The 11441-nt window shown below is 41.8% G+C and overlaps 1 protein-coding gene across 1 annotated transcript in view; it reads left to right on the top strand.

Annotated features, from left to right (window-relative positions):
- Positions 1–1296: 1296 nt before the first annotated feature.
- Positions 1297–11441, top strand: part of MARCHF4 (membrane associated ring-CH-type finger 4) — a 49027-nt gene continuing 38882 nt past the window's right edge. The window contains exon 1 of the mRNA XM_072417960.1: positions 1297–2936. Coding sequence (XP_072274061.1) covers positions 2490–2936 — 447 coding nt within the window. The 5' untranslated portion in view covers positions 1297–2489. The remainder of the gene's footprint in view (positions 2937–11441) is intronic.

Here is an 11441-nt window from a genome sequence, read left to right as displayed (position 1 = left end):
ATTTTTCAAGATTACCCGGCATGAATTTCGATTTCCCCAAGAAAACCCTGGCACACCAAAAATAAAATAAACACATTTTTGTAATCACTTTTTTTTAATGGGCTCAGAAAAAAAGGAGATTGTGGAAAATGAAAATGACACAATGTCTCACACAGCAGATCAGCAGGCTTTCATTAGTGAGGGAAGAGGAATGAATAATATAAGCCTATTTTGCAGACTGGGTTACACAACTCAAATGTTCCCCACAGAGCCCCCATACCGGCCTGTTATAAAACAAAGGAAACTTCCCTCAGCTAATAAGCACAACATTCCGGGACAGAGTCAAACTGCACCGTGGGCATCCGTGGACTTCAGCACAAATTGTCAAGGACCAACCATGTGGCCAAATGCAACATCTCGCTTTTGGGAACCACACCGCTATCTGCGAAGGCCACAGCCACATGCAAAGATTGATTCCCAGCGTTTCCCATTCACTTGAATGTTAGGAATGTTGTTGAACCCCAGGCAGATCGATGCAGCTACTTTTAGGTGCAGTGCAAATCACAGATACTTATGCCTTGCGTTGTACTTGAAACTGGTGTGGAACCTTTATTTTTTATATGCTGGGGTGTATTAACCACTCCTTTTGTTTTGAATCGCAACACAACACATGCAAGCAAGCACAATATAGCGATTCTTTATATTAATTTTACAATATGTATTTTAAGTTTTTTTAATTATTACAAAACTAAAAGTCTTGTGTCATATTTTATATTCAATTATTTGTAACCACAAAAACATTCTTGCAGTTTCCGAGCAATCCCTACATCCAGCCACAGCAAACAGCAGCAATTTAATCAGCTTGGGCTCTTCCTCATTGACAGCAATGTCATTTCTAGACAGCCATCTGTCCATCCTTGAGAACATCCCCCCACCCAATCATTTATCTCATTTAATAGGAGACCTCTGTGTTGCATAGATTGCCATAACCTATAACAAGCCATCTTGTTTGAGTTTTGACCGGTGCTCTTTACCCATCACCCCGGCTTCTTGCAACTGCATGCCTGGATAAGCCTCTGTGCAATTTTTTTTTTTTTTTTTTTTTTGGAGACAAAAGCCCAGCTTGGCTCCCTGTTCATTATCAATGTTGTGCCTGGATAATACATTGCAGCAGTCAGACTTGAGCTGCTTGGAAGGCTGATAGTAAGAGGATATTCATGTCAATAAGACTTTCCCTTGTCTGGAAAGTAATCCAACAACCCCCCTCCATCTACCACCACCTCCTTCTCCCCCCTAGTTGCCTGCGTCAGTCCCCCCAGCAGTGACGTGTCAGACTGGGAGGGAGCTGTCCACAGCACAGAGTGCTGAAACTGCAGCAGCAACCCAAACTGCCAGCAATGTGCCCAGTCCATACCCCTCTCCAACAGACCTTGCTGCAATACCTGGCATCCTGCACCCAAGAACAAGGCCAGTGCCAAAGGATCCAAGAGATGTTCTGCTCCAATCTATCCTAAAGACCCAAAGCCTGTCTACATTGCAACAAGAATTCTTCCTCTTGCATCCCAGGAAGGTAGCAACAGCAGCAGCTCAGCCAACAGCAGGATTCACATCATCTTCATCATCTCAAGCTGGACCAGCGTGCTGATAGGAGCTTGGCGGGACTAGGTGACACTGGAGTGTCTGGTTGGCAGAACCAAAGGGGGTTGCCTACATTCAAAGACTGGTAAGGAAATGGTTACATGCCATGCCAAAGCAAAGGAGCACAAGCAGCAGCACAGGAAAGGCTCATGAGCATTTTGTGGGTAGCGGGCTGCTTGGCATTGAGGTGGGGTGAAGGCACAAGCTATGTAGCGAGCTTGACTGCTACTGCCGAACAAAAGAACCGTCTTTTTTAAAATATTTTTGGGCATCTGGTGCTTTGGCTGCTGTTATGAATGGAGGAGACGTGAGAAGAAATCCCATCCTAATTTCCCACAGATGTTACATTTTTTTTTTTTTGGGAAGTGATGGCACACCCCTGACCCTTCAGTTTTGTATATATCTATATTACGGTATTTATCTAAAACATGCAAAGATCAGTCCCGTAATTTGAGAAAAAGGACCACTACGACAATTTTATGATTATTGCTAAAATGATAATACCGCCGTTTGACTGTAAAGTGACGGATAATCGGTATTTTACTTTTTGATAGGACGTTTTTAATCACCAGGTGTACTTTTTATTGAATTGGAGTTAGAAGGGAGGAACAAGGCAGACAGCCTTTTGCAGCTGCCCTGGCATCTAATGTTCTGTTTTATACATTTAATCCCTCCTTTGTCAAGCAGATTAACTGCTTTTTCATTGATCAGTAGTTGACGCTTTAGGCCAGACTTTTTTTTTTTAGTTGGGGGAGTCAAGGCCTAAGCAGAGCACAATTTGAGGAATATCATACCGCACAATCTTGGGTACTGACCGCGGCCCCTGTGGCACTTTTTCCCCCTTGTCTTTTTTTGGAGTGAAAGGCCCTCACATGTTCTTGAGAACCATCCTGCTTTTATGGTGCTGTGGATTACTGAGTCCAAGACAAATGTTGCGCCATCAGGGTCTCCTCAAGTGCCGTTGCCGCATGCTTTTCAATGACTTGAAGGTCCTCCTGCTCCGGCGCCCACCACAGACGCCCAGTTTGCCTATGAACAGCACAGAATGCGATCTGGGTGCTGGTTTAGCAGCCAACAATAACACATTGACGGCCTTGGGGCGAGCTTGGAGGGTTCCAGGAGGTGGGGCGACTCCTGAGGAGGATTGGTGCTACCCTGCAACGGCCCCAGGACTTCAGCACCAGCCTACGTCGGTGGTCAGTAGTACTTCCTCGGACGAGTTTTGCAAAGGAAAAAATGAGGATAGGTACTCTTTAGGAAGCCTGGACAGTGGTATGAGGACACCGCTCTGCAGGATTTGCTTCCAAGGTCCTGAACAGGTGGGTCCCAGTCCTGTGCATGTGATTGTTTTGTGCAAAAAAGTTGGTAATTGAAGACAATATTGGCTTGATAATCAAAAATCGAGAAGGGAATTTAAGCTTTTTTTGACATATATTTGATCATAACCATATATAACAAATGCTGTTGTTTTAAATTCTTATTTCTTTGTATACTTCCTAGTAAAATAAGTACCCTAGTGCAGCAATGTTTACTCATTATCTATGCATGCTTTGCTTCCTGCTAAGTAGAGCAGCATAGTGATTTTTCTTTTCTGCTCATCTCAGTGCAAGTCTATGAGTCATCACAGACCCATAATTATTTCAAAACAATACAATATTTCATTGGCTTTTCCTTTATCCGACTTTATCCCAGCAGTCGGTTGGCAAGGGTGCCATTATCAGTGCTCATAAATAGACACTAATGGGAAGTATATAAATATAAAACTGTGCAACGGAAAACAAGTTATAATGTAAATGTCAAAGTACACAAAATATTTCCGGTATTTTTAAGGTTTCATCACTTGTTACAGTTCAGGGATTTAATTTTTAAGGTCTTTGAGTTCCTAAATATGCCAGCTACTGGTATGCGTTATAACATTGCTTGTCCCCTGTTGGCTTCTTTTTTACAGAGATTGTATTAGAAGAAAAAAGGATGGTTAGCTAGCGGGGCAAACTGAACAGGCTGCTCTTCTACATGGAAATGTTATGCTGTACACTATGAGCTTTGCACCATGTGCATTAAAAGTTCTAGCTACTTCCTACCCAGCCAGATTGTCCTTGGCCCACCTCTTTCAGTTATTGGATTTCAGTTCTTTTAATCACATAAGCTCAGCATCCCATACTGAATTTACCACAGCATCCAGTTTTCAGTCAGCTACATACAGCACCCTTCTGGACCCTCTTACTAACCATTATTTGTTTGCATTGCAGAAGCACAGAGTACTAGTAGCAATGTCATTGGATCTAAAATAAGGTATCCACTGAAAGCAAATTGATAATTTTGAATGACAAGAAAGCAGAAATATAAACAGATAAACCACAGCTATAACCTTGCTATGGCACCCTTGAAATATAAACGTCCCCAACGTTAGACCCAGCAACACCTATCAATAACCACAATGTGCATTTTGTGTGGATTGAGCCCTTAGGTTGGGTCATTTAGGTAGTGAGTGCTGGAGGGCTCTCTGCAGCCCTTGGGCACCCATAAAGCACTACAGATCCCAGAATGTTGATACAAGGGGTTCCATATTCTCCTAGCAAGCCAGCCCCGGAGAATATATGAGCACCATCACATTCAAGTGTACATCAAACACCTGAACCAAATGAAGCTGCTTATTGATTGTTCAGCAACATCCTCATATCAAGTAACCAAAGACTCTTAGGTCCGCTGCCATGCAGACTAAACACACCCCCTAGCCTCCATAACATCTGGAATGTTACCTTTGATGACTAGCTTTAGAAATCTTTGGAGCGTAAATGGACAAGGGAGGTTCTCTTTCCTCCCCTCGTTTCATAAGCCTTGGCTAATTTCTAATTCATAGTTTTCTCTGCTGCCTAAATATTTCATGCTGGCTTGTGTTTGCTCCATGCGGACAGGCTGCCTCTTTTACAAAAATAGATCTTTGCTGTAGCACGCAGAAGGTGAGTGTAGAGGATTGTGAGTTTCAAACTTTGCTGGCTGCTTCAAGGTGTGTTCCAGCAAGAGCAAGCTTACTTCCCTCTGAGGGCTTATTTTATTAACTGAATGGAGACCACTGCAGAATTTTCTGTCTGGAGTGCACAATGATGGGTTGTTACATATTTATCACTGACAGATGTTATCGGGAAATATGAGCAAATTGAAAGATAGATAGATAAAGATAGTGTAGCACAATTAATATTATGATCCCAAATTCAGGGGATATTTAATATCATGAACCTCAGGTTTCCCTGGAAAAGAGCCAGTATAGGGCTATTATTAATAGGATTGCTGCAGAATTGCAGCCTTTTATTTGAGTCCAGGTCAGGTGGTCCAGCTGCAAAGGCTGTGTGCTATAAGCTGGGAGTTGGTCTCTCACACTTACGTCTGATGGACCAGAGCCAGAAGGCAACATTTTGTGGATTTGTTTTGCACGTAATACTTGGATCCTCTGTAAAGGAGAACCCTGTTTTTGTTGTTTTAGAGGGTTTTTTTTGCGATATATATTTGTATATTTCACTTATTATAACACTGAGGAATGTTGGTGATCTTAAAACACTGGACTATTTCTAGGCAAAAATTACTTGGGCACATCACCTGGGTTGCCACCTAGTGGTAGGAGTGTAATTTCAGTCCTCCCCACACCTGGCAGCCTTCTAGTCCCCCTCTATAACAAAGGCTGCTGCACCCATATCTTCTTTCCCATCTGTCTTGCATACTTTTCCACCCCTTAAGATTTACCCATTAGATCAATTCTTTGGTTTATATTGTACCTTTGATTTGACTTGAGTGCATCTTCATTCGGTTCAGGTGTTTGATGTACATTCCAAGTGTCAGGATCGGATTTACAGCTGAATCTGCCACACTGGACCAGGTAGCTGAGCAGCAAGAATACATTTCTTTCTTACTTTGTAGATTGTGTTTGACTCTGGGCCTAATTTAATAAAGCTCATGGGAGAACCTTGGTGATCCAAGAAACATGGAATGGATCCGGTCCACGGTTAAAAACACTTGCCTACTAAAAGCAAATGATTTTGAGGAATCCATTTTAGGTTTGCTGGATCACCCAGGTTCTTCCATTATAGTCTATTCTCCTGGAGAGCTTTAATTTTTAATTCTCTCAAGTACAAGAAGGTACTTAAAGTTCGTAGAGCTCTAGTATGCAAATAGAGACTTCAGTTCCTGAAGTCATACCTGGAATATTAGCACATCCTTGTGATGGACAGCTTTGCCGTTCTTATAACAAGGCATTGTCAGCAAAGTGGGCAGAGTCAAAGACATCTTTAAAGACCGGGGGACATTTTCAGAATTGGTGCTCACAAGGGCTTGAGGGCAATGTGGCTGCCCTGCAATGATCTGATTTTGTGTGCTGGTGCCTCTGTCATGCATATTTGTCTGAAATGTATTAGATTTTACATAAATACAGGTTTAGGCCAAATTTGCCAAGGAATGCTCACTCCTACAGACTAACATTCACCATCAATATGTTACCCACCAAATGCCAACCCACTCTTTGGATCAGGTCTGTTGATGTACTCTGTAATTCCCTTAGCGTTCGCCCCCACTGACTAAAGTGGACCTAGCACATTCTTCCCCTAAATTGCTATATATACCCAGATCCCACACCAGGGTCCATAGCATTGTTTACACCCATGTGTGATCCATGTTGATCTGACATCTTTGCCTGCATATTGCAGCACTTTAGGTTGGTTTGTTAGACTGAAAGGATGTGATCCATTGACTACCTCTATAGAAGACATAATATTAAAGACAGAGGGAAAACACAGACTTTTATAGGCCAAATGTATGCATATATCAAATGTTACTTTATTAGGTGTTTGCTTGTTTCTCTAAAAACTAGACAGAGTACAACTGTGCTAGACCTTCGCTAAGGTGATGTATATTGCATGCTACATCACTAACAGTGGTAAAATAAATAGTAAGAAGGACAGTCTATAACAGGCATGGGCATACTATGGCCTGTTGGGCTCTTAAACCCAGACTGCTTTTACATGGAATTTATATCAGTTCATACAAACTCTCTCCATCCATTTGCTATGGGCCAGGCCCGTCTGTCCAATGTTAAAAGTTTTTGTCGCCCCAGAGCCAAAAAGTTTATTTGGTCTATAGTGTGGATTTCGTGTTGGGCATGGTACTTTAAAGTGAACCTTTGCCAGGGCTAAGCACATTTAACCACACAGTAAAAGCCATGCCTATTTAGAATATTTGGGCCCACATTTTACTGTGCAGCTTTAAGCATTGTGGTGGAACTTATTTTAAATATTTGTTCAAACTGGCCTATAACTAATTGGTGGATACCATGTGGTTCCCAAATGACTGACAACTGGCCAGCCACCAATCAGCTTTAGTTTCAAGCCCAGAAGTATGATGAGCAGTTGTTGGGGGTTTCGTTAAATGCCTCACAAAACCTTTATGACTCCTCCATTAGGTCTGATATTGTTATGTCACTCACGTCACAGCTATCTATGATTAGCCAGCCTGAACAAGCCCCTAAAGTTTGCAACAGAAATACTGAAATACCAGCTACTTTTCCACTTTAACACATATAGGTATAAGGGGCCTCAGCTGTGGCCCCTAACATTACTATAGGGTGACACATTAGTATATAGTATGTGATTATAAAGAAGACTGACTTCAGAAGGGAAATAATGGTCAGAGATTGTGGACAGCTATAGGTGTGGTTGGGCACTAGAGACATGTTGTACAAGAATGTCAATGACCAGGGACTAGTTGCATGAGACTGGTGTTGATTACTGACATTACAGCCCCTTCATTGCTCCCATTACTGGCTGATAGGGTTCACGGTCTGCAAAACAAGTACTAAATGGTTAAACATAGCTCTAGGTCCACATTTGGGCACCAGGGCTGTAAGCTGTCCTGACTTTTGATATTGAGGATGAATTACATCACAGTACATACAGCTAGACAGATCACTGAGTATTTGTTTTAAAGCTTTTGATTTTAGGAACTATATCAGCTTATATTTTAAGCATATTGGTATTTTGTGTGAGGAGTGTTTCTCCACATTGCAGAACTAGTTAGATTTTTTACCTTGATTTTATTTTATTGCAGTACTAATTTGTATTTATGGCTTGCTAAAAATATTTGTGTATCACGTTTACTAACAGTGGAAACTTTCCCCAAAATGATGGTATAGGTAGTGATAGTAACACACAATGTGTCGCTCTGTCACAGATTTAAGAATTGTTGTTTGAATGTAATGGTGATTGAAGTTACTGTACAAAGGACACCCAATGATCCTGTGGGGTGCTCTCTGTAGTTGCAGTGAATCACAGATCATTGCAATATCTGGCTTTAGCCAAGTGGAAAATCATTAGAAACTCACTAACTGATTTCGCCACTTCTCGAGTTGGACTTTCAAATTAAACAAATGCAAATAATTCTTATTTCTAGTCATTTTATGCCATTAGAAACAATGTTGCTTTTCCTTTATTACAAAGCAGCTTTTCTATTGTCAAAGTGTGAACGCCAATAAGAGGCATACAGATGGCAAAACGATACAAGCGGGAGAACACTCAATCTGAATATCTACAAATTTCAATAATGCGGCTTCTGTCTCGCATGCTGCAGGAATGATTGATAAAAGCTTGAATTGTTTCAAAGGGAGCGATAAAGTCACCCAAGCCAGATTTGTATAATAGCAACATCCTGGCTTAAACAGGAAACATGTTCGATGGTGTCACTTACTAAATGGATTAACATGATTAATTCAATTGGAGTTTATTTATGGCTTTGGAACAACTTAAAGTGCACCTGTACTAAGAATATGGACATGAAACCATTTACATATTGCTAACAAGCAGTAAGATATCTTTAGGGTAAATCATCCCTGACCTCTACAGGTGCTTTTAGGCAGTACATCTCTGCATCTGCCATGGCGTGTCCGCAAAGATGTCCATTGTGTGGTGGAGTCAAGCAGTCCATTCTAGTGAATAAGCAGCCTACCACATAGTATGCTCTACATGTTCAAAAAAGTGAAAAGCAAAGATATAATCACTCTGAACACATGACACATGTAGTACTGTGTATTGCGATAAAACAGATTGGCTGACAGGGTGCCATGTAGAATAAGTTTAACAATAGCGCACTGATGCTTGTATCAGCCATAGCTGTGTTTCCTGCGTGCAGTAACCAGCAATTCTACACCGTGCACATGTAAACCAAGACTCAAGGTAAAGTTATTACTTTTCAAAGATCCAAAAGGATCAACACAAAGATGGATTTCACTGGGTTTCTAATAGCTTAGAAACACCTTCAGATTGTTTGTAAGCCTGGCAGCCTGGCAAAATTCTGGTGCAACCCAGGTGTGGGTACTGCTCACAAGCACAGTTTCTGCCTTTATGAAGGAGTCAACAGGGTTGTTGGGGGCATTTGACAAACATCTGCCAACTGCCCATCCTAATACTCTGTGGGCAGCCAATTACAGCCAAATCAGAACTGGCCAGGAGCCGCCAGGTGACATCGACTCCATTCTTTTAGGAAGGATTTTTACAAGAATTTGGAAGGTTGTGCTCATTTAGCCAAAATAGCATTTGTGAGGTCAGGTGGTGATGTTGGATAAGAAGACCTGGCTCACAATCAGCATTTTAATTCATCCCAGCTGTGTTTAGGGTTGAGGTCAGAGATCTGTGCAGGACACTTGGGTACCTGAACACAAAACTGGTGACACATTGGGCCTGATTTATTAAAGCTCTCCAAAGCTGGAGAGAATACACGTTCATCAGCGAAGCTGGGTGATCCAGCAAACCTGAAAAAGATGGGTAGGAGGGAGAAGAGTAGAGGAAGAATAAACTAATCAGCATTCTTACACTACCCAATCACAGGCTGGGGAAGGGACAAGACCTCTAAGGACAAGACCTACCCTGCCAGACAAGGCTGTATTGTGCAGCCAAGTTGTATAAATCCCAGAAATGGATGGTTGTTAAAAAAGCAGTCCTTTTATATGCATTTCATTTGCGTATTTATCTGAATGGCTGGAGTTCTGTTTTATTGAGATAAATGACCCATAGCAGCCAATCAGTAACCATCTTTCATTGTTCAGACTGCTCTAAAGAAAGGTAGACGCAGGTTGCAATGGGTTACTGCAATTTACACATTACGGTTACCCTTTTCATTATTAAATGAACCAATTTGAGACAATTCAGTTCCATTCCGCCAAGCATAAACAGGTCATTTGTGATCTTTGGTTCCAGCACATCCCACCTTTATATTCTTGCTTTGTGCTTTCAGACTGCTGCGCAGCATCTGAAATCCTTTTCCGATGCATTGCCAGGCTCAGGCATTCCGGCGCAGCGTGCTGTATATTGGGATGACTCATTCCAAAACCAGCAATTAAATATCTGGAGCCGAGAAAGGCGCAGAGCAACTGGTGTGGAAAACAGCACAGCCTCTCCTTTATCACAAAGAGAATAGCCTGCCCTTAATTATTGAAGGAAAATGTTAAAATGCAATTCAATTATTTATACTGTAATCAAAGCAAAGGCAAAGGCATTGTGATCTTTGCAAATTTGCATTAATGCTGGTCTGCACAAAAGAAATAAAAAAATAAAAAAAAATAAATGATTGCCTTTGTAGCAGATGAGAATGAAATAGATGGTAAGGCGAAGGAGATAGAACGCAAGGCAAAGTTCAGATTTTACAACTGTGCCGTTAATTGCTCCTGGATGGTTAGGCCCCCTTTACACATGCGGTGTAGAACTGTATGGGTGGCTGCTCCTGGGCACCCCTAAATGAGGGTTGAGTGCAGTTGCGAAGCAATTTACTGCACCACAAGCGGTTTAGGGCCATCTCCAGTCCTTTAGCAACAACTGCAATATAACATATTATATATATATATATATATATATATAAGTCAATGGAAGTAGATAGCAGCTCAGTGGGTGGCCAAAAGCTATATGTTGCATCCAGTGCACTTCAGACCACTGCAAAGAGAATGCAAACGTGTGCATAAAATAGCCCCCAACTGTTCCAATACAGCTGAATGGGAGCATGGTTGAGCATGCAGTAAACCCCAGCAGTTTACCAGACATCTGAAATTAGCTTTACTTTCAGCCACTGAGCATCTGGAATCATTCAGCAACAGGTATGATGCCTAGTTGCTGCCTGTGGTTGGGTTTACAAGTGGTGGCTTGCACTGGTCTCAATGCATCATGATATTTTAGTACCCCGGCTGCTGTACTTACAGGGTAAGGTGAATGGATGTTTACACCTTAGGACAGAAAATATGTTACTGATAAAGTCACACTAAAGAATGCTTGAAAAGGGAAAACTAATGCAGCCGTGTCATCTAAGGACTGGTAAGATGTAATACAACATTTTTGATCTTGGGTTTAAATCCTTTATTTGACATTTGCATCATTCCAGTTCTTCTCAGCCTGCACATGAGCTACTAGGTCCTATTAATATGGGAAGTCAAACTCATGGTGGCCACCAATGTTCCGAGTAGGTACAGATGTACAGAGTATGACCTTCCCCCAAGAAATGCATGGGGTCACTGCATGCATGCACCAGATGAAGAGAAGAATGTTTTTAACAGCAAGGCCGCCTGGTGCTGAACTTGGTTACACAGTTTTAAGTTGCAGGGTTGAGGATGAAGGTATTGGACTAATTAGACTGTTTTTAGTGATTTGGGGGAAAGGGCAGGAGCTGTGTTCAATAAAGGACAAATGTTGCCCTTTATATTCACAACTACTTGGTACATACCGTGTTTCCCTGATGATAAGGCAGGGCCATCAAATAAGACAGCCCCCCCTTTTTAGGTAAAAATGAAAAATAAGCCCCCCCCC

The sequence above is a fragment of the Pyxicephalus adspersus genome, chromosome 7, assembly GCF_032062135.1.
Source record: "Pyxicephalus adspersus chromosome 7, UCB_Pads_2.0, whole genome shotgun sequence".
In the NCBI taxonomy this organism is placed as follows: Eukaryota; Metazoa; Chordata; class Amphibia; order Anura; family Pyxicephalidae; genus Pyxicephalus; species Pyxicephalus adspersus.
Note: the sequence above shows the minus strand (reverse complement) of the source record. Positions and strands in the feature narration are given on the sequence as shown.